Source organism: Talpa occidentalis, unplaced genomic scaffold (assembly GCF_014898055.3).
Source record: "Talpa occidentalis isolate TD23 unplaced genomic scaffold, MPIMG_talOcc4v2.1 talOcc4.14, whole genome shotgun sequence".
In the NCBI taxonomy this organism is placed as follows: Eukaryota; Metazoa; Chordata; class Mammalia; order Eulipotyphla; family Talpidae; genus Talpa; species Talpa occidentalis.
This window is the reverse complement of record NW_023601433.1, coordinates 17040265-17064352: the sequence shown is the minus strand read 5'-3', so window position 1 is coordinate 17064352 and position 24088 is coordinate 17040265. Positions and strand designations below refer to the sequence as shown.

Genomic DNA, 24088 nt, shown 5'->3' with positions numbered 1-24088 from the left:
GAAATGTGTTCAAATGCAGAAATAGATTCCTTGTCCCAGTAAGCTGCCTAAGAGGGTAGATGTCAAGTTTGCAGTCATTTTTTGAGAAAATATTAAAATACTGATTTTTAATTATGATAGCCTTTGAAGAAGATGGTGGAGAGAATTCGCAAGTTCCAGATTCTGAATGATGAGATAATCACTATCTTGGACAAATACTTGAAATCAGGCGATGGGGAGAGCACACCTGTGGAGCACGTCCGCTGCTTTCAGCCACCCATCCACCAGTCCCTGGCCAGCAGCTGAGGGCAGTCACCTGTTCTCGAAGATTTCCCCGTACTGACTGCATTTAATAACTGTAAGGGCATGTTTTCCTTTCCGTAAACTATGTAGTGAGGTTTTTAGGGCTATTTTTCAGTATCTCTGTGCAAGGGGGTGCTTTTCAATCTAAAAGCTTAATTTTATAAAATTGACTTATTTTTCTAGACTAAAATTGTATATGCTTTTGGTAATTAGAAACTGAGACTACTGGCTGCTAATAGTTGCTGTCATGTTCTTACAAAATTATTTCCCATTTTTCTATGGAATGTTCCAAAAGCTAGCTGTGTCATAAAGTGCTGCTGGGCTCATCCACTCCTCCCATAGCAAAGGGTCAGTAATGTTCAAGGAGAGATTTATGGACTTAAACAAGGAATTTACTACCAGCTAATTGTAATGAAACCCTGTGCTGATTAGAATTATTTTGCTTCTGTTTAGGGAATTTTTTGGTGTCTTTTATGAATAATCTTTTCTAAGTCCTTGTTCCCGTCCCTTTTTCGTGTCAGTGTTTGAGAAAAGTGAATGAAATTCTTTGACTCCAACTAAACCCAGTTGTGACAAAACCTAAATTGTGAGGTATGATTTATTAAAGATTAAAGAAATAAAACTAATGAAACCTCTAGTGTTCATTTCCTCTGATCCTGTGCCCAGGACTTGGGCAGGTTTCTCTATTTACCTGAACGCACAGACTGAATGCACTAGACTCAGAGCGCAGAGTCTAGGTTACCTGCAGCCTGGAGTGAGACTAGATCCAGAGAGGGAGTAATGTCCCTATGCCTTTGGAAACAGCACTGAAGTCCAGGAACATCGCACTTGCTACAGATCACAGAATCTATGTGTTGTACTGCTTAACCTTGAGTTCTGTGAAATGGTACTTGTTTTTTAATTTTCCCTTTTTTTTTTGTGTGTGGGACCCTTGCTGGAGGCCGGGGATCGAACCAGCGCTGTAGAGGCTGCGGGCAGCCTCGCAACCCAGCGCTCAACCGCTGCGCCACCAGGGGAGGCCCTTTTAATTTTTCTTTCTAAAAATGTTGCTTTAGGTGAAGTGAACTAATAACCCTGGGGCCAGTATTCTGCTACTACAGATAAAGAGGTACTATCTGTGCTCACCCTATACTGAAAGTATAGAATGATGAAAATTTAAGATTAAGGACTAATTTAAATAGCTCATATTACTGAGTTTTGTAAGATTTAATTATAAACCACAATAAAATGTAATAAAAATTTATGTACAACACAATTTCAAGTGCTGTGAGATGGTAATTAAAAATTTATCATTATTAATCTGTGCATTCTCGATTAGGGCAATTATTACCCCCAAGGGGGTGAAAATTGGTTTTTACTCAATTCTGAACAAAGCACAGATAGAGGTACAGTACATAAATATACAATATATCTGTGGTATTAAAATTACATGAGTTGAGGCAATTAGAAAAAAAAGTCTAAAAATAATGGGGGAAAACATTTATGTCATGAAACTTAGAGACTCAACTTTGCCCTGATAAATCCAGCGGAGATCTGTGTCTGATATTAATGCCATCAGTCATCATGTGAGGACCCCATGCCCCCCCCAAACAAGGACAGTGAGGGGCCGGCAGTGGCTGGTTATAGAGCAGGGTCAAGGTCAACCACTGTGAATGACCTAGGGTGGAAGCAGTGGCGTGGGAACAGCCCGTGTTCTTCCACTACCCACGAGGACACGAATTTGGTCAACGTTTTTTTTTTTTTAAGGGCCATTAATTTGCTATGAATGGATCGTTCTGAAGTTGCTTGGAGGTCACCGTACAATGGTACATTTTTTGCATGTTTGAAGTTTTCCACTAAGTATTTTTCATGGATGTTTTTAAAAGACCAAAATACACAGAGTTCTAAACAAACTCTTAAAGTAAAATACTTGGTACAAAGAAGCCATATTTTACAAACATTTTAAGATTGTTCTAAGCATTCAGACTTAGAAAAGAACTTTACTTTCTTTATTATAGGCTAAATTTAAGAAACTCCCCCTGGTCTTCTAGGGTAGTTAGAAGATCTAAATGACGGTAACTCATGAAAATATATTGAAAAATACAAAAGTTGAAATAAAATGGTAATCAACTTTCCAAGTATCAAGCTTAGAGTAGCCAAGAAATAAAACCATCCAGGCTGCAAAGCAGGAACTCAGACTCAGGTGGGTGGGTTCCATTAGGTGCCATCTAGAAAGGCCCTCAAATGCGTCTCCTTCATTCATTCAATAACTTAAGATTCTCAAAACTGTCATTTTCAAAATTAAAATCACTGAATTGGGAGCCATTTTTCCAAGTAAGGTGTGTGACAAGATACTGTGCTAAGAAATTTCATTCTTTTTTAAATAAAAAGGCCTTAAAATGGTCAGGGATTGATGAAGTGGGGATGACAAATGTACATTTCAGACTTTCATCACCAATGAAAAAATAAAGCACTTTTATAGACTTAAAACTCATTAATGCATTTAGATTTTGGTGAAGGAAAGTTTTAAAATACCCCCCAATAACAACAGAAATTGGCCATGTACTGAGGTCATTTTAGTGGGCTACCGTCATTTAAATATAAGAAAAGTAATTTCTTGGTCCCAATTAGCGAACCCTTAAAAAAGATTGTCTCTGGAGAACATTGAGGACAGTGCTTCTCAGACACATTCTGATAATCAAATTCACTTTATAACAGAATTCTATATTAACATTACATCCTTCTCAAAAAGAGAAAGATTTCCATTTCTTCGAGAGATATTTTCACCAGTGTGTTGTTCAATTCCACAGGTTAAGCTTTCTTCATCATTATTAAGAACTTCATACATATTAGAGAGATTGCCATTCATTGCTTTTTCGTCTTTTCGAAAAGACACAGGCAGGCTTGCTAGACTAAAGCTGACGTCTTTAAAGGCATGCAACAAGAATATTCCCAGAATGATTGTGAAGAAGCCACTCAAAGTACCAATGACATCATCAACAGGCATATCTTGCCACTCCTTAAAAAGAATAGCTGAACAAGTTAAAACTGATGTTGTAAAGAATACATAATATATTGGAGTCACGATGGAAGTGTTGAATATATCCAGCGCCCTGTTCAGATAATTAATCTGTGTGCTCACACAGACTATAAGGCTCAGCAGCAGAATCCAGGCCAGGGGTTGACGCAACACAGGCTTTCCAGCAAACAGCTCTTTGATAGCAATGCCCAGGCCCTTCGCACAGGAGACTGAGAATGCCCCAATCACAGAGCAGATAGTTATGTACACGAGAATGTTTGTCTGTCCATGGCGAGGTCCCACCACGCAGATTAATATCAAGGACACAATGACCACAAGTGTGGCAAAGATCACAAAACCTAGAAAAGGCAGAGAAAATTTCTATTTAGTCAAAAGTTTAAGTGGGGCCTCCCTGGTGGCGCAGGGGTTAAAGACACAGCACTATCAACCTATCACCAGCCACTGCCATGTGAGTTCAATCCCTGCCCAGGGAGGTGACCCACATGGCACAGCAGACCTCTCCTGGCTCGCCCGCTGCTCCCCTCAGCAGTGTATTTCAGTAGATCCGCCTGTTCTGCTCCATACTCTGTCTCTGATGAATCTTCTCACCACTGCCTACACCCCAGTTCTTATATGCATAAATAAATAAAAATAAATCTTAAAAAAAAAAAAGCATCTAACACAACAGACAGAAACTGATTCACATTTAAGCACGTTAGTGGGTAATTTCAGACAAGAGCAGAGGATATCCTAACAGTTTCTAACGACAAAAGATGACAACATACAAAAGATAAAGAATCAACATAAGACAGACAATAAAGTCGCAGTAAAATGAAGATATTCTGACATACACAAACTCCCAAAAATCTCTTCTGTGTCTTTGTCTCCTATAAGAGTGGCTCAACCAAAACAAAGGGGCAAACCCAGGATCAGAAGATAAAAGATCTAAGAAAAAATAAAAGTTGAAGGGGATCTCCCAGGATGCTGGTGAAATAAAATCCATGACAACTGTGGTAGAGACCCCGAGACACCAGTTTAGACTGAGGACTGAAACACATGCTTTGGCTAAAAAGATTTCCAAAAGAAAACCTACTGTGGGCCTCCCCTGGTGGCGCAGTGGTTGAACACTGAGCTGCAAAGCTGCCCACAGCCTCTGCAGCGCCGGTTCGATCCCCAGCTGCTCCCCAGCCACCGGAGGAGGGTCCCACATAGCGCACAGACCTCTCCTGCCGCCCGCTGCTCCCCTCAGCAGTGTACCCTTGGTCCTTCTGCCTGTTCTGCTCCCCGCTCTGGCTCTGGTGAATTCTCTCACCCTCCCGCGCTTCTGACTGTACCCAGTGCTTGTATAAACAAATAGATAAATCTTTAAAAAAAAAGAAAGAAAACCTAGTGTTCTGTAAGTTAGTGACAGGAGAAATAGACCAGTGGGGAAGAGCTTCAGGATTTCTGATACATTCATAAAAAACTAAGCAAAAAATGATCAAAAGTCATGCAAAAAAGGATAAGTATTGTGTATCGAGAATGAAAGTTCTGTAGTGAACTCAACTATACTGAAAGATGAACTCTTTTTGTATAGAAAACTCCGTGGTTAGAACTGGAGGGGACTGTGCTAAGCGAAGTCAGTCAAGAAGAGAAAGACAAGTATTGGATGGTGTTTGTTACATGTGGAATACAGAGAAACAAAACAAAGGGTCAGATAAAGCCCAACCAATGACAAACCCTAGAAAGCTACCAGAGGGGGGAGAGCAAAGTGGGCAGGGAGCACAATGGACAATAGTGGAGGACTATGGGTGTCTTGATGGTGGGTGAGGTGTGGTAATGACACGTGAAGAGGGTGATCCTTTACCTCTAAATCATACACAATGTTGTCAACTGGTGTTATCTCAATGAATAAGTCAGGCAGTAAAAATAAGTAAACACCTTAAACTGAACAGACAGAAGAGGTAATGCCTAAAGTCAAGGAAGAAGTAGTAACATAAGCAAATTGTCTAGAAACACAGTTACAGACTAGAAAAAACAAGGAATTAGGGGCTAGGGCAAGGAGAGGAAAACACTGATCAGGTAAAATAACTTACCTCTTTATGTGGCTAAAGATTAAAAAGTAAAATACTATAGGACTAATAAACTTCCCTTTTAGTTCTTACCCGGATCTCCTAGCTTGTCAGACATTTCCTTTAACGTCTCGATCTCCTCCTCTTTTGGAGCATGAATAACCATAACTGTGGATCCTAAAATACTTAGCAAACAACCAATTTTCCCATGAAGATTAAGTCTTTCATTTAGAAAGTATGAAGAGAGAATGGCACTAAAATAGAAAGACAGAGAACATTAAAATTATCAGCAACTTTTTTTCATTATTAAATATCAAAGCAACCCAGAATTTAAATTACTGAACTCAAAATAGAGTACTGTGAACTTAGGAAGAGTCTGGCTTTGAGCTAAGGTAAAGAAAATGCACACTCATTCATAAAATGAAAGTTTCTCAGGGACTGCCTGCATCACTATACACCAAACCAGTAGAGTGACCATCTTTCTACCGTAGAAAGCCAATACAGCAAGGCTTTGTACAATTTTACTACCTAATTAAGATTTTTTTTTTTTTGTTGGACCCTCGCCGGCAGCCGGGGAACGAACTGGCGCTGCAGAGGCTGCGGGCTGCCTCGAAGCCCAGCGCACAACCGCTACACCACCAGGGGAGGCCCTAATTACTATTTTACATCCAAGACAATAGTTAAAATTTGTTCATCTTTAATTTATCCCTACTGCTTGATGCATCCTTCTTAATATGTTTATGTAATTCTTTATAATTTGACTACTAATTAAGTCCTCAAGTTTTAATACTTTATAGCTTATTTTAGCCAAATCTAAGAATACAGTGTAAACTTTTAAGAATGGCAAAATACACAAAAAATTAAAGGTAAAACACATGTACCATAATATATATCCTTCCTTACTTGTATCTTGAAAAATTATATAACATGTATTTTTTTTAATATATATATAAATGACAGAATGCCAGATTTTGGAAATAGTAACCAAAATCCAAATCTCACTGTGGGTTTAGTTTTTGAGCTAGCCACTAAAATAATAGAAAGTGTGTAACCGCTCCTTCCAAACAAGTGCCCAGGGTGACTGTTCAGGATCCCACCCATCAATGATTTTCTGTAGTGGGTATAGTCTATCCATCACCAACAGTCACCTACAAAAGCACACGTGTCAAATGATCAATATTTTAACAGGCACAACTTAGAATTTAAAATATTTCAAATTAAAGTAGAATTATTGCTGGTTGTAATTACAAGCAAGACAAAGCAAAAAGGAACTTTCTCCCACAAACTGGCAGCTTACCACGCACAGAAGGTAACTTTTTACAAGCAAATTATTACTCAACATTAAAAAAAGTCCTTAAGGTTGTTTAAATTATGCTGACCATGTGTAATCAAATGGCACTGAGTGTTTTTCAGATTGAAATGCCGACTGCTGCTTCTACACCAGAAGCGTGATGTCCTTACCTTACTAAGACACTGAGAGCTCCTAGTGGTGTCACTAGGGTGGCTGGTGCAAAGGCGTACGCAGCAAAGTTGGCCACCTCACCTGCTCCCACTAGGATGGACAAAAAAAAAAACCTCTCAGATATGACCATATTTACTCAAAATGGAAATGTCTACATTTACTCACATATTGTTACATAATACTTCAATTATATTAGGTACTTTCTTATTTTCTCCCACCTATTCCTAAGGGATCTCCTGTAAGTTATCAACATTCAAGTACACACCAATTAGAAATGACACAAATCTACAATTTTAATTGAAGAGATCTAATTTATGCTTGCAGGTAAGTTTAACAGAAAATTTTAATAGATATTTATATCCTTGGACAACAACTGCAAATCAATTAAAAGCAGTGAAAGTCTCAAGTCTTTTTCACTGACTCTACTTTTATTTAAAAACATCGCCCAAAATATCTTCACGGGTACCTATGTGCCAGGTGCCATTCTAGGAACCGAAAATACAGCAGGGCAGCAAAACCAAGACACTGCTTTCATGAAACTTCTATTTTAGTGAGGGAGGACAGACAAACAAGTGCATGTCCAGTGCGCACGGTACCATGAAGAAAAGCTAAGGGAGGGAAGGACTAAGGTACCTGGCAAGAGCACTCTGATGGGAACCTGACCAGTGGGCTATGATTCGGGTTTCACTGCAAGCTGTCTGGGGGAAGCACCCCACGAAAGGAGAACAGCAAGTACAAAACCCTTACTCAAGACCATGTCTGGCACGTCTGAAGGCAAGTAAGCCAGTGACAGGAGAGTCACAGCCACATCACAGAGGATGCCTGTGCGATCAGGAAAGAATTTCATCAGTTGAAAAGTCACTGGAGAATCGCATACCAGGCAGGAACTGATCTCTCTGTTTTCCAAAATGGTTATGCCAGGTTTCACTTAGCAGTGTATGACAGCTCCGCGTTCCAGTCTCCTTAACACTTGCTGTTGTCAAATTTGAACAATTGCTATGCTGTTCACAGAGAACTGGTTACTTTATTATGCTTTTAAATTTGCATTTCCCTATCTTTTCTCAGATTTATAATGAAGCGTATCCCATTATTTTTAAGTATAGCAGGTGGCAATGTAAACATTTCATTTTTTAACTGTTGATGATATATATAAGTACAACTGAGTTTTTACATGTTTACTTTGTATCTAACAATGTTGCTCAATCTTTATAATCTCTATATATATATTCTTTGGATTTTTATAACCACTATCACAAAAGGAACTTACATATTCCTTTCTAATTTCCTTTCTTCCCTTATTGTATTGGCTTGAAATTCCAGTAAAACGTTGAAAGAATGATAAGGTCATTTACTTATTCCAGTTTCAAGAAGAAAGCCTTTAATATTTCCCTATTTTGGTACTAATTGTGTGATTATTTAGTTTGGTTTTGTCTTAGAAACCCTTTATAATATTAAGGATATTTACTTATTTATTTGAAATGGTTTCTTTGTAATCATGAATAGTTGCTGAATTTTACAGAAACAGTCATGTAATTCTGCTCCTTCAATTTCATGGCTATTATAGTAATTGGTTTTCCAAAGTTATACCAACATTGCATTGCTAGGGTAAGTCTAACTTGCTTGAGGTATTATGTTATTTAGAGAAATATTCCACTTTTCTATTTCCTCTTCAGTCTTGACAGATTTTACTTTTCTAGAAATTTGTCTACTTTACCTAAGTTTTTATACTTACTGGAACAAAACTGTTCATCCAGTTAAAATCTACAACACCTGAACTACAACATGAGATTAAATCAAGTACCGCTAACAATTCCACCTTCTCTTTTTCTTGATCAGTTTAAATTTGTCAATTCTGACCATATACTAATTAACCTTTGTTTTCCACTTAAATAAATTTAGCTCTTCTCTGTATTTATTTACATCATACTGCATTCTGAGGTTTATTTTCACCATTCTTGTCCTATAATTAGATACTTCACCTTTCTTATTTTCAATTCTGTGTATTTTAAACCATAAATTTTACTGTAATTACTTCAGTTATACGCCACAAGTTAGGATATTTTGTATTTGGCACCAACATATTATTTTCATTAAAAAATAGGATTTAGTTTTAAAATACGCTAGTAAGGGGAGACTATAATTATACCTGCAAACATTTCAATATATAACTGTGTTTTCCTGCAACATTCTCCATACTTACTTGATAGCAGTCCAGCCCACCACAACCATTCTTTAAGATATGCATGGCCACCTTGACCTGCGAATGAAAAATCATTTCACTTCTTTGGAAAACCAGTAGACTCTTCTATAAATTATGCCAACTTTCAGTAATGACAGATTTAAAAGTTATCTCACTTGTTGACTATTACAACTTTAAATAAAGGTTTCATCATGATTATATGACAGAGTTTCTCAGATAATTTTTTTATCTTAGAAAAGGAAATATGAAAATGTTAAGTGAAGGAATTAAATTAATCCTTACATTCAAATCATACTTCATTCTTTTGTAAACTCAGCTTCAATAAAGTAAAGGGAATGAACCAAAAAGAAGTAGCCAAACTTCAAATTAATTAGTCTGAAAGCAGGTAAGTCATTTAGGTGTGGGGAAGCTCATTTATGAGGAAGCACACTTGGAGAATGGGGTCCTATAATGACCAGAAGTAAGACTGAGCACTGCTCATGGTCTGGGGCTAATAAGGATGCTCATCGTTCTTTCTCTCTGGAACTCCCTCCCAACTAAACTAATAATAAAATCAAGCAATCAGTACTCAAACCAGTGTTCAAAAGAGAAAAACCAGTGCAAGCAAACTGACCATGGACAATCAATGTCTGCCTTACACCCATGAATAAGGGATATACTTTTTCAAGCAGTGCATGCTAATACTCTGTTCTGTCCCGTAAACTCCAGTAAAGGCTAATTGTTTCAAGACTGCCTTAGTAAGTTTGGTCACAGAAAAGGCACTGGGGAGAGGGAAAAGTTGGTATTTTTCACTGCCAAAGCAGGTCTCCCCATAGGTCAGAACCACATTTAGAATTGAGGCAGACTAACTGATGGCACATAGCATATAACACAACAGAATGCTGGAGTTCTGAAGGCACCAAGTGAAGAAATCAGAGTGACAGTTAATCACCCCCAGTCTTGTGACTCATCAGCAGTTTATGGAGAAACAACTTGTATCACCCTTTAGAAGTTCATTGAACTGAGTACTCTTCAACCCAGGGAAGTCCTGTCTTTCCTTCCCACCCATGAGATCATCAGGAAAATTGTCTAGGATAAAAGCCAGAACTTCTATTATAGACGAAGATCCTAGCCGTTAATAAGATTGCTTCTATTCTTCCTTCCTTCTTGGAAAATACATCAAAATTTAAAAAAAAAGGCTAAATGCTACCTGGGCTTCAGTCCCTATTTCCACTGTCGTTAAACATAAACAATCTCTTTACTTTTCATTTTTCTCATTACAAATCAACACTTGATTCTCTACAAACATCTACAAGCTCTTGCACAGGCTCAATATGCACAGTAGAAATGAAGATAAGATTTTCAGTTACAGAGTCTGAGTACATTAAGACACATGGTATCATTCAGAGTCACACAGGGCACCACCTACCTGCTCTCATGGAGCCTTTCCTGGCAAGTCGCAGAAGGCCTTTTTTTTTCAAAATGAAACTCCCTCCAATGAAAATGCTGGAGCTCATAGCCAATCCCAGACCAATATAAAAGTCATATTTTCCACGCCCTTGGGTCATTTCGTTTGTTACTTAAGAAGTTCCTGTGAATCACATTGATCACAAAACAGAGAAATTGCTGGTGCTGGAGGCAAGATGACCTACTTTTCAAATCTACAATGCAAAAAAAAAAAAAAATGCAAGTTTCAGAGAACGAACATGATAGCTCACTCACATGTAATTCAATTTTTACTCCATTTTTCATAAAGGAAGAGTATCTTCTCTATAATTACAACTGATAATACACTTATTTAAAGGGCCTCCATGGTGGCACAGGGGTTAAAGACACAGCGCTATTAAGCTGTCGCCAGCCACTGCAGCACGAGTTCCATCCCCGGCCAGAAAGAAACCCACATGGCACAGCAGACTTCTCCTGTCTCACCTGCTGCTCCCCTTAGCAGTGTATTTCAGTAGATCTGCTTGTTCTGCTCCCCACTCTCTGGTGAATCCTCTCACCCCCACCCTCCGCCCCCACACCTCTGGCGTACAACCCAATTCTTGTATGCATAAATAAATAAATCTTTTTAAAAAATACACTTATTTAAATTTCATGCTAATCTAATTATATTTCTTTTATTTATGACAAAAGATGAGATCATGACATAAAAAACATCTTTAAAAACAGAAGTCGCAGACAGAGACATTGGTGGTTGCCAGAGACAGAGGGTGAGGAGTGGTGGGGGGAAGTACAGGTGAAGGTGGTCAAGGGTACAAACCTCTAATGAGATACACCTATTGGGGCACAGAGGAAGAAGGCAGATTTCACATTATTTTCTCAGCAGAGGATGAGTCTACAGACAGATGTTTGTGGTTCTGTTGGACTTTTTTTTTTTTTTAGTATGTACAAGGACCGGTGTACAGGCCAGATTCGTGGGAGGGTGAGAGGATTCACCAGAAACAGCGGGGAACAGAACAGGCGACCGAATGAAACACACTGCTGAGGGGAGCAGCGGGCGCGATAGGAGAGGTCTGCCGCACCATGTGGGACCCTGGCCGGCTGGCCGCATTTGGCCGGCCAGGATGAAACCCGCGCTGCAGAGACTGTGGACAGCTTCACAGTGCTGCTCTCAACCACCTGTGCCACCAGGGGAGGCCCTCTGTTGGACTTTTTAGAGAACATGAGGAGGACATACTGCTAGAGGGGTCAAGCCCCAATACTAGATGGAGAGCAGAGGCTTTCCAAAGACGGCAAGTTTCTTCCCAAATGGCCAATTCATGAACTCTGCTGACAAATGAACTAAAGCAAAGTGTAGGAAGCAGAAGAAAAAACTATTCAGCAGTAACCTGCCAGTCCAACTTTATGCCATGTCTTGAGATTTTCAGACCCACAATTTAATTAAAGCTAATCTGCAATTCAGGCAGGATCCTCACTGACAAGCCAGTTTTTCCATTCTTCAAGTTTTCAGGTTATGAGACTCACTTTTAACCAAAGCAACTTCACTTCCTCTCCATCTAGTCCCTCAATTACTTTATCCACCCACTCAAATGGTATTTACTGAGCATAGGCTATGGACATAAATTTAGACTAAGGTCTCTGGATAAAATCTTTTAATCTTCAATGGGGAAGCAGATAAGAACAGTTAGATAGGGGCAGTAAGTACCGTGCTTGTGGTAAATAGTATTACCACACTGATCAACATTTCAGATAAAAGAGCCATTGTTTGTTTTGCCTGATGAGATATTCAATACATCATGGTTCCAATAGCTCCCTAATTTGTGGCTTGGTCAGGTGTCCTGCTTTGTGCAACAGGAGGCAGGAATAAGTGACAGGTGCCCATTCCAAGGCTAGGTCTAAGAGGCCCCGTCTACTTCTTTGCCCCTCAGCACTCTGCTATCACCACATGAAAAGCAAACCTGAGTCATCACTGCTGACCTACTGACCTGCGAACATGACCTTATTGCTACATGCCACTGAGATAGCTGCCTGGCACAACTGACTAGCTTTTTATGGGTAAATATAAGATTCCCATTAGATTTTTAAAAAACTTGTCTGCAGAAAATGGGAATCACTATTAAAGATAGGTGTTAGGGGGCCTCCCCTCGTGGCACAGCGGTTGCGCGCTGGGCTGCAAAGCTGCCTGCAGCCTCTGCAGCACCCGTTTGATCCCCGGCCGCTGGGCGAGGGTCCCACATGGCGCACAGACCTCTCCTGCCGCCCGCTGCTCCCCCCAGCAGTGTACTTTGGTCCTTCTGCCTGCTCTGCTCCCCGCTCTGGCTCTGGTGAATTCTCTCACCCTCCCATGCTTCTGACTGTACCCAGTGCTTGTATAAATAAATAAATATATCTTAAAAAAAAAAAAAAAAGATAGGTGTTAGGCACATCAGGGCTCACTGTATTCACTTTTAGGTATATTTGGACATTTTCATATTAATATTTTTAAAACACACAGTACAGGCTCAAGAGTTTCTAGATTGGCATCCAGAAATCATTAGCAAGACCCAAAATCAAGGTTACTTCAATATCTAAATAATACTGAAACAGGGAAATTAGATAAAACGCAAGTAAAGGAAGTAGTCTAAGTTTTTATGTTAGTCACATACAAGATGGATAAGATTAAATGTCTACTTGAAGCCATTACAGATCTGATCTATCATCAATGATTGGGGAAAAGTAGATCCAATCATCCCAATGGCCTAAGGCAAGAAATACACTGAGATAAGTTCTGGGATGGGGGGGGGGGGAGGGCGGGGAGTGGAGTCCCAGTTCTGCCTCTAGCTGGGTGTATGACCTTGGAGGAGTCACAACCTTAACAGACATTGAGATAAGTAGAAAGAAAAGCTAAACAAGATATAAGGTCACTAACATTTTAATTTAACCTATGCCTTCTGGGGCCTTCCTGGTGGTGCAAGGGGTTAAGATGCAAACTATGAAGCTGTCCACAGTCTCTGCAGCACAAGTTCAATCCCCAGTGGCCAGGGAGCAATCCACATGGTGCAGCAGACCTCTCCTGACTCGCCCGCTGCTCCCTTCAGCAGTGTACTTCGGTCAATCTGCCTGTTCTGTTCCCCCCTCTGTCTCTGAATCTTCTCACCTTCCTGCACATCTGGCCTGTACCCCAGCTCTTGTATGCATAAATACACAAATCTTTAAAAAAAATTAAAAAAAAAGCTACTGCCTTCTTTAAGTGCCAAACATTGGTAACTTCAAGCCTCAACTTTGGCTTTCCTGGAGTAGGTCTAGATAGAACCTCATTGTGACAACCAGTTTGTAGAGAGGGTTAAACAAAAGCTGAGGAGGAAGTAGAGAATGTGGGGATATTTGGTTAGGGACAAGCATTATTTCTATACGCTAGTAAGCACCGAAAGTGTGCTTACCCTATCTCTATCACATGCCACATCACTTGTTTATCACTTGTGTCAACTTCCTGCACATGAGTCACCTTATTTATCCTGTGCACCTAGCTAGTTCGGTCTCAAAATAAATCTTAATATGTTTTCTGGGTGAACACAGATGAATGGAGTGGTATTTAATTGACACCAAAACATAAAGTTGCCTATTCTTCACTGGCCATTCATAGAAAACCACGGTCCATTTAAAAGGTTATTAAAGCATTCTGGGAAGTGACAGCACTACATACAAATGAAAATACAAAGATAAAAGTAATAAGGTCTGGGGGCCTCCCTGGTGGCACAAGGGGTAGAACATAGACTGTGAAGCTATCCGCAGGCCCTGCGGTGCAAGTTTGATCCCCCAAACCTCTGGTCTCTACCCCAGTTCTTGTAATCATAAATAATCTTAAATATATATATAGGGCCTCCCTGGTGGCGCAGAGGTTGAGCGCTGGGTTGCGAATCTGCCCGCGGCCTCTGCGGCGCCGGTTCGATCCCTGGCTGCTCCCCGGCCACCAGAGGAGGGTCCCACATGGCGCGCAGACCTCTCCTGCCGCCCGCTGCTCCCCTCATCAGTGTACTTCAGTCCTTCTGCCTGCTCTGCTCCCCGCTCTGGCTCTGGTGAATTCTCTCACCCTCCCGCGCTTCTGACTGTACCCAGTGCATGTATAAACAAACAAACAAACAAACAATAAATAAATAAACATGCCTCTATTAAAAAAAAAAAAAAATATATATATATTTAAAAAGTAGTAAGGTCTAAGAAAATGAGAGTAAATAAGCCTAGCTATCAAAACATTTCATCCCATGTGGCTGGTATATCAAAGGTCACCTAACTTTCCTCAGGAAGCAATGACTATTTAATATTCCAGGGTTCATAAATCTTCTTTCCGAAAATTGAACAGAACAAAATAATTTATAGTCTGAATTTTCTGCTATCAATAATGTGGAATTTTATTATCTACAAAGAAGACACCTAAGAAACAATTCAGATTTATCTTCAATTGCAACAGCAATATAATGACAGTCTCATAAATCTGAATTCAGACTTATATAAACCTGTCTTTTTAATAGCAAATATATAAGTATTTACTAGTAGTGTAACTTTCACTAAGTGCAAGTTATGTAGACATGTGGTATAATTTTCTTAAAATTAAGAACCAATATTAAGGACTACCTTTGACGTCTGGTGAAATTGGGAGGGCGCTCCCTGTCCTAATCACCAGTTCCTCTCCCCATTCTGCTCCTATTTTAGGAAGCAGGCACAGTTCCTGCTTTTTCCTGAGTAGTGGGCTTCATTGCTCTGCCAGTTCATAGGATATTAGAGCAAGTCAGTCATATCTCCCTACAGCAGTCAAGGGGCACCTCAAACTCCTTTCACCACAGAGCCTGTCTTCCAGTCCCAGGTCCTTAGCTCTGCCACATCCAGTGTGGCTCTACATGATGTGCATATCCTCCCCCAGCCGAGTATAAATGGTTGATAAACCATCCTCCCTCTCCTTTGTCCAGTGTCACAGGAAGGGAATCCCCTCTCACCAAGGTAAAAGAGAGTAATTAAAAAAGCAATTATAGGGCCTCCCTGGTGGCGCAAGGGGTTAAACACTGCACCATGAAGCAATCCGCAGCCTCTGTAGCACAAGTTTGATCCCTGGCTGGCCAGGGAGCAACCCACATGGTGCAGCAGACCTCTCTTGTCTCATCCGCTGCTCCCCTCATCAGTGTATTTCAGTCAGTCTGCCTGTTCTGTTCCCCACCCTGTCTCTGGTGAATCCTCTCACCCCCACATCTCCAGCCTGTAACCCAGCTCTGTATGCATAAATAAATAAATCTTTAAAAAAAAATTTTTTTAATCATAATTTTATCCTAAGATTACTTAAAGTGATTGTTCCTACCTTTATTATGTTTATATCAATTTTAGACTTACTTATTTTACATAAGGTTTCATGATGCTATTTAAAATCTACTTTCCTTTTTATTTTTACCTATTATGGAAATATTCAAACACACACTAGAGAAAAGGCCTTTTTCTGACCAGTTGGCTTTGATGAGTCCCCACAGTGAGAATTAAACTCCTCCAGCCCATTACATTTGGCAACACAGGATGTGGCTCCCTTCAGACAGATGTCACCACTGTGCAGACATGCCACAGACAGCCCATCCTCCTGCCCGTAGGTCACACTTCAAGTAGTGCTACAAAGACTTCTCCAACAGCTCTAGCCCACAGGTATTTTCTCTCCTTTATACTTACTTATAGCCATCCTCATAAAAGTTAATTCTCAATTACTGTTCTATCTTCAAAGACAAACTCTTTCAAGACCCTTAATGACAATTTTTTGTCTCTTTGTGTGACTTCCCCACAAAAGGCACTCATTTAGAGTAGCTAACTTGATTTATAAGATTTTTTTAGGCGGCTCTTCTCCCTGCCTGCCTGTACCTATACAGGTATCTCTTTTTCCCTTTCCCCCTTCCCTAATAAACCTAAAAATTTGAAAAAAAATTAACTTATGGGCCTCCCCTGGTGGCGCAGGCGGTTGAGCGCCGCGCTGTGAGGCTGTACGGCAGCCTCTGCAGTGCCAGTTTGATCCCAGCCGGCAGGCGAGGGTCCCATATGGCGCAGTAGACCTCTCCTATCTCACCTGCTGCTCCCCTCAGCAGTGTGTTTCGTCAGTCTGCCTGCTCTGTTCCCCGCTCTGTCTCTGGTGAATCCTCTCACCCTCCCACACATCTGGCCTGTACCCCGGTTCTTGTATAAATGAATGAATGAATGAATGAATGAACTTATAATTACATTTAGTTATTTATTTTGTTTGTTCACTGATGGAACTATACCAGTTGGGGGTGGGAAGAGGTGGGGAGAGTGCTGAGTCTTGCAAGTAACATAAAATTTGCAAGCCAAATGATAAAGCAGCCTCAGCCACAAAGTACATGAATAAATTCTCTCATTGGACTTACAGTTTGAAAACAGGACATCAGTGTGAATGTCCAGAAGGGAATGAGTTGCTTCACTATTCTCAGATCTAGTGATGTACAGCTCCCACTCCCTGTAACTGAAGGTCAATCACGCTGGGAGAGCCTGAAATAGAGATATTTTTTAATTCTTAAGGACTGCTCGGAGGCAGGGTCAGGTTTAAAGACAGTTAAACAAGAAAACAGTTTCACTTCAACAAGCTCCCCAAATCAGAAATGACAAACTTCAGGTGGTAATCTGTCCATCTCCTCTCTCAGAAGAATTAAGATAGAAGCTGCCACCCTGCCCCCAACATACACACACTTAGTCCCCAGTACTGTTACTTATCTGTGGCTGTCCTTCAGTAAACAAGTACTGAACACTTATTCTGTGACAAGCAGTGGCGTCATGAAAGTGATCATAAGTGCCTGTCCTCAAGGAGTCCACTGCTTAAGTAAACTGAAAATAACCTATTTAAATTTTAAACATACCTTTAAAGACTGATAGAAGTTCTAGCTTTCTAAATTTTAATCAACTTAATATTCACAACTGATTTTACTAATACTTACGAATACTTACAACACTAAATTTTATTAAATGCAAGTGTATCAAAAATGAAGTATATCTCAAAAAAGGTAAAATTATGACACTGGTCCACCTTCTTCTAAAATATGGAGAATACATTAATTTAAGAAACAGAAAAAGAAATGGACCAGCATTCTGCCATCTATAAGGAAAGTCTAAGTTATAATTGACTTTTACAAAATGACTAATACGAGGCAACACAATTACTAATGTTAGCTGACTTCAAAAATTTTCCCAGTCGAAGTATGTTTTTATAGTTTTGAACTTGTCATTGTACTTTTGACAATTAATTTTCACAAAAGCTTGACGAGGTATGAGGTCAGGGCCTCATAAAGAGAAAACCACCACAAAGATGCCAACGTCTCAGCAGCATGAGAAAGCTCTCAGCAAAAGCAGGTCTAGAATCCAATGCTACTCATCCTCAGCCTCCCCCACGTAGCCCCAGAGGTGGAAGATGCCCAAATGGCATATGAAACTCTCCTACCTGCTGCAGTACCCCCGTCACCCAAACTGGACACAAGGGCTGAGGACACAAGGCGGCTACTGCAGCACAGCCCTGAATCGCCTTGTTTCTCATCATTCCAAGCCAGCTTCAACACACGGCTCTCCACATTGCTCTATCAAACATTCTGCCAGCCCCTCTAACTTAAAAAATTTGGAATGGCTACCACAACTTACAGAATGACGTCCACATTTTATAACCCAGTTACTAAAGACCTTTCATCATTTATTCCATACCTGCCTTTTAAATTTTATTTCCCAATTCTACAGATTTTCTTCAACTTGCAATAGGGCTAAGTCCCAATAAACCCATTGTAAACTAAATATATCCTAAGTTGGAAATGCATTTAATATACCAAACCTGTCAAATACTGTAGCTTAACACAGCCTACCTTAAATATGGTCATAACACAACATTTGCCTACAGTTGGACAAAATCATTTCGCACAAAGCTCATTTTACAATAGTGTTGAATGTTTCATGCAATTTATTAAATATTGTACCAAAAGCTAATAGTCTGCAGAATATTAGTTGTTTTCCTATGTGGCTAAGTAATAACTGGGAGCTGCAGTTTAACCATAGCCTGAGAAAGTATTATGTCACTAGCCCAGGAAAAGACCTGTAGTAGGGTTTGTACTGAATAACTATCACTTTTGCACCATCAGCAAGTGAAACCGTTGTGAATCAGGGATTGTCTTTATGTATTTCACACACCCTGTGTCCTACCCAAGATCACACACTCCTGCCATTCTTTTTTTTTTTTTTAAAGATTTAATATTTATTTATTTTTATTTATACAAGAGCTGGGGTACAGGCCAGAGATGTGGGCGGGGGGCGGGGAGAGAGGATTCACCAGAGACAGAGCGGGGAACAGAACAGGCAGACTGACCAAAGTACACTGCTGAGGGGAGCAGCAGGCGAGTCAGGAGAGGTCTGCTGTGCCATGTGGGTTGCTCCCTGGCTGGCCGGGGATAGAACTCATGCTGCAGAGGCTGTGGATTGCTTCAAAGTATGGGGCTTAACCCCTTATGCCACCAGGGAGGCCCCACTTCTGCCATTCTTACCTACTCCTTTCCCTCCTCGTTATCTTAGTATATATTATTTCTTTCATCTTTCAGGACCCCGTTTAAAATACAATGATGCCCTGCTTTGATTCCAAAAACCAGTGTAATCAATCTTTTCTGAATTTCCTAACCTTTAATATACATCTCTCTTTGGATACTTTTCTGGCAGGTATTAAGGTTACTTATGCATGTGAGTCAGCGGTGGCTCCTATGGACAAATGGTATGTTTCTCCCATTACTCAATAAATACTTCTATGAGTTCACGCTGTATTCCAGAAACTGGGGTAGCAATAAATAAAATGGACCAAAACCTGGCCCTCGTGAAGTTTACCTTCTGATCGAAACACACATAAGGACATTTCATAGGAAGGTGATAAACGCTACGGTGAATAGTAGAGCATGTTTACAGGCATTGGGGAGTTGGCTGGAGGGCTATTTTAACTAGGGTTGGCTGGAAGCTTAGTGGCTAAGGTAACACTGAGCAAAGGCTTGAAAAGATGCGAAAAGAAAAGAGGAAGAAGCAAGTGCAAAATCACTGAGTGATCAGAGTATGCAGTGTTCTAGGACAAGAGAGAATACTAGGGCCTCCCCAGTGGCGCAAGGGGTTAAGCACAGGGCTGGGAAGCTATCCACAGCCACTGCAGCATGAGTTTGATCCCTGGCCAGGGAGCTGACCCACATGGCGCAGCAGACCTCTCCTGACTAGCCCGCTGCTCCCCTCAGCAGTATATTTCAGTTAGTCGGCCTGCTCTGTTCCCCACTCTGTCTCTGGTGAATCCTCTCACCCCCCACACCTCTGGCCTGTGCCCCAGCTCTTGTATGTATAAATAAACAAATCTAAAAAAAAAGACAGACTACTACAACAATAACTCTTACATTCTGTCAACAGAAAAGTGATTACCAGAGTGGAACCAGGAGCTGGGGTGGGAGTGGGGGATAAAACTGGCAATGGGGTTAAATGTATGGTGATGGATGGAAACTACACTTTTGGTATTGATCACAATGCAGTAAATACATATGTGGAAGTATAAGGTTGTGTGCACCTGAAACTTCTACAAAGCTACAAACCAATAAGGGAGGGAGGGAGGGAGCAAGAGAGGGAGGGAAGGAGGGAGGGAGAGATCTAAGACTGAAAGTGTGAGAGAGCAAGGGTAGGAGAATATCTCAGCAGGGTATTTTTATACAATACAAATATCCTGAAAACTAGTGTAATTATTACTATACTGTTCTGGGTGATTGATATACACTAGTTGTAATACATACAACAAGGAAAAGAAGGCATTCGTTACCCCCAATTTATAGCTAAAGAAAGCAAATCTCCCAGAAGTTAAGTCACATGCAAAGGACCACAGAGAAAGTTATACAGCCTGAAATGGTACCTAAGTGTCCACTGAATTCTACTTCTATTTGGGCTGCCCACATAATATTAAAACTTCAAGAGTTCTTAGTCTTCCTGCCTGATATCTACTGTTATCTACTTAGCTTTAATTTTTTTCCAACCTGTCATTTGCCTAATTATGTTTATAAAACAGTACTTTATAAATACTACAGAAACTAAATCTCCAACCTAATTTAGCAACATTCATTATAAATTAAAATTTAACTTACATGTAAGTTTAATATGGTCTCTCTTATGAAAAAAAGGCTGGAAGAGGTTAGAGATGATTTATTCATTCTCATTTCCTCGTAAATACTACCCTTTATTCTCATTTAAAGTTTTAAACCCTGGCAGAGTAGTTCCGGCCTGGAAAGAAGAAAATACAGAAGTAGGCAAAAAGACTAATGAAGTTACTCATTATTTCTAAAGGTTTCGTTACTAACCTCTATACTCCCTTTATTACCAACTAACATAAAGCCTACTCAATTGGCCTAACATCCTGTTTCGCCACATCATCCTGGAATGAAAGAAATAAAGAATTCCATTCTCTCATATTTCCTCTCACCAAAAAAAAAAAAAAAAAAAAAAGGACAAACTGGGCACATGATGAAGAATTTCTACAAATAGAAACCGGACAAGACGCAGTCCTGTATTAAACGAATTGGAAAAAAAAATCTAGCAAAGAGATTAAAGACACACAGAAGGAAACACTGAGTTTTGCACAGCTGTACGCACAGGAGAGGCCTCGGTAACTTCATAATAAAGCCAGGAAATTAAAACAGCACGTTCAAGCTACAGAAGACTTCCAGAGAGTGTTCAGCTCTCCGTTACTACCTCCGCAATAGCGGAGACAATCTTCCAAAACTCACCGCAGCAAAATAAAACCATTTCAATGAACTTCACGACACGCGCCCTGGAAACCAAGGGAGGTTTCCGCGGGACTTCATGACCAGCTCGTCGGCCGTGGGATTCCTCGCCGCCGCGCGCGAGGACCAGCGCTCCCTCCCCAGCACACACGTGCTCCAGGAGCCCCCGGGGAAGGCAGGGCGCCGCGGGCCCGTCCCGCCCAGGCCCGGCGGGCTGGCCCCGGCCTCGCGGCGCCGGCCAGACGCGTGAACGCGCGGGGCCCTCACCCCGTCCCGGCGGCCGCGCGGCTTCCCCTCCGCGACGCGGCCCGGGTCACCTCCGCTCACACCCCCACACAGGCCGCACGGGCCACCCCGTTCTGCGCTCGCGCGGCCGGCGCCTTCGTCTCGGTCCAACGGGAAGGGCACGCATCCGGGACCGCAGCCGCGCGCGCCGCCTCCTCCATCGGGAAGAAGCGAGGGGAGCTGCCTCCGACGACCCCCGGCCCCGTCGCAGCCCCGCCCGAGGCCAGAGCCGCGGAGATCCTGGGCGCGGCCGAGTGACGCAAGAGGCTGCGCGCGCGTGCGCAGTGCCGCCCGCGGAGTCCCGCCCCCGCGCCCGCTAGGGTGGGCTCCGGCTTCCTCGTCCCGCGCTGGTGAGTGGAGGGCGGGCCGAGGGGCCGAAGGCTGGAGGCATTGTTTTGCTGGATAGCGTTTGCGGACCCAGTGGTCAAAATCTAAGTACTCTACGTATGGCGCTTACTTAAAACGCGAGTTCTCCGGGCGGTCAGCGGCGACGCCCGGGGCCAGGGTTCCGAGAGGGCAGGGGGCGGGGCTTCCGCGCTGAGGGCTCAGGGGGCGGGGCGGGGCCGCGGAGGGGCGGGGCGGGGCCGCGGAGGGGCGGGGCGGGGCCGAGCGTGGGGCCCCTTCATCCCGAAGGTTCACTCATGGAAATCCTGGAGTAGGTGCGTTCTTGGGGCGCTTGTGGTTTTGTGGAAGTCGGTCCTTTTTCACTTGGGGCAGAGATTTATTGTTTCATGAAACACGTAGGACACCTGTTAGAAGAGGCGAGCTGGTGAGGTGGGAGTCTCATAGCAGAGTGAGCTTTCCAAACTCTGCCTCCATTTCTAAGCTACAAATATCTCAGCTATCTTGCATTATAACTGGCAGCATGCTGTGAAGAATTCCTGAAGGAGGTCTTTTGGGAACTCGGAGCAGAGCTGAGTGCCTATGTAGGACTTAAAAACACTCAACAGGGGTGCCCATGGAATGTCTGGCCATTTTGGGGTAGGAAGGACCACATCCTTGCAACTACAGGCTGGCCTATAAATTCATTCATTCTCTCGCCTGCCCTCCCTCGCTCTTTCCCACCCACCCTCTCCCCCTCACTCCCTTTTCTCAATATAAGTAAAGTGGTTTTTGCTGTTTCTAAGTATTTGCTTTTACCAGGTCATTCTCTTCTTGGGGATTTGCTCTGTTTCACACCCATTGATGGACATCCTGCCTTGAGATATCTTGCAATGGAGAAATTCCCTGGGGACCCCGCCCTCCCAACCACCACCACCATCATGATTTCCTCTAAAAGGAACAAAGACAGAGGGTCATTTATAAGAAGGAGGGAAAAGCAACTAGTGAAATAGGGTGTAAGGCCTAAAATAATACAGATTTATTTTAATATTGACAATAAATCAATGCCTTGGTGGAAATGTCTTTTACAGATATCATCCCAGCTTTTGACTAAAAAGAAAAACACCATTATATGAAATACAATCATTTCTAAAACATATTGAGCCAGAAAATGCCAAATATAATGGGCTCTTTTCAGAATGTAATCTTACTAGATTGTTATGGTCCACACTACACAGCCCCTGACCACCTGCTTTTGGTGTGATTATGCAGCTTCTAATTTTAAAGCTTTTAATCTGTGAGATTGGCAACCAGACAACAAATGTGCATTTTAGAACTGGATCAGCGGATCCTTTATTTTTTTTAAAGATTTTTATTTATTTATTTTATACAAGCACTGGGTACAGTCAGAAGTGGGGGAGGGTGAGAGAATTCACCAGAGCCAGAACAGGGAGCAGAATAGGCAGATTGACGAAGTACACTGCTGAGGGGAGCAGTGGGCAGCAGGAGAAGTCTGCGCGCCATGTGGGACCCTCGCCGGTGGCCGGGGATCGAACCGGCGCTGCAGAGGCTGCTGCAGCCCAGCACTCAACCACTGCGCCACCAGGGGAGGCCCCTTTAATTTTTTTTTTAAAGATTTATTTATTTATGCATACAAGAGCTGGGATACAAGCCAGAGATGCAGGGGGTGAGAGGATCCACCAGAGACAGAGCAGGGAACAGAACAGGCAGACTGACCGAAATACACTGCTGAGGGGAGCAGCGAGCGAGACAGGAAAGGTCTGCCTCACCATGTGGGTTTCTCCCTGGCAGGCTGGGGATCAAACTCATGCTGCAGAGGCTGTGAATTACTTCATAGTGTGGTGCTTAACCCCTTGCGCCACCAGGGAGGCCCGATCAGAGGATCCTTTCTTGCATCTTTTTTTTTGTCTCATTCAAGTTGGACCTAGATGACATAGCCAAGTAAAGAATTACATTGAGTATTGAGAAACTGTTGGCAAGTTGTTCTCTGATGATGTGATAGATTGGTGAGAAATGGCTCTGGCTTTCTACCCATCCTTGTCTCCACACATTCTACAGGACTTTGCAGCCTTACTCCATCCCCTGAACCTGCCTCGCTCTTTGGGTTGTCTTTAGCCCAGAAAATGTGGTGGTTCCCAACCTAAATCATGATGAGAAGCCTAGACGAGTTTGCAGATTACTGGAGTAGAGCAACTGGTAAATTGCCCCACTGACCCATGATTGAGGCCAGAGATGAGGCCAGTAGGTAAAGTCCTTAAAACTGTGCCAGTG

General features: G+C 42.0%; 2 protein-coding genes across 15 annotated transcripts in view; one reads left to right on the top strand and one right to left on the bottom strand.

Annotated features, from left to right (window-relative positions):
* CYFIP1 (cytoplasmic FMR1 interacting protein 1) overlaps positions 1-1542 on the top strand; it is an 84975-nt gene extending 83433 nt beyond the window's left edge. For all 3 annotated transcript variants that reach the window (XM_037510147.2, XM_054694807.1, XM_037510146.2), the window contains exon 31: positions 121-1542. In XM_037510147.2, coding sequence (XP_037366044.1) covers positions 121-285 — 165 coding nt within the window. In that variant the 3' untranslated portion in view covers positions 286-1542. The remainder of the gene's footprint in view (positions 1-120) is intronic.
* NIPA2 (NIPA magnesium transporter 2) lies at positions 1452-21997 on the bottom strand. Of its 12 annotated transcripts, none has more exons than XM_037510134.2 (8): positions 21508-21701; positions 20555-20690; positions 16802-16922; positions 10402-10633; positions 8994-9050; positions 6793-6883; positions 5425-5585; positions 1452-3639 (listed from the first exon to the last, which is right to left on the bottom strand). In XM_037510134.2, the coding sequence occupies exons 4-8, from the start codon at positions 10538-10540 to the stop codon at positions 2984-2986; spliced, it is 1104 nt and encodes a 367-aa protein (XP_037366031.1). In that variant the 5' UTR covers positions 10541-10633; positions 16802-16922; positions 20555-20690; positions 21508-21701; the 3' UTR covers positions 1452-2983. The 12 variants fall into 12 exon arrangements, with proteins under 12 accessions (XP_037366031.1, XP_054550785.1, XP_037366033.1 ...); XM_037510136.2 differs by lacking the exon at positions 21508-21701 and adding an exon at positions 21933-21997 and having other exon boundaries at positions 1453-3639; XM_037510135.2 differs by lacking the exon at positions 21508-21701 and adding an exon at positions 21458-21501 and having other exon boundaries at positions 1453-3639.
* Positions 21998-24088: the final 2091 nt, after the last annotated feature.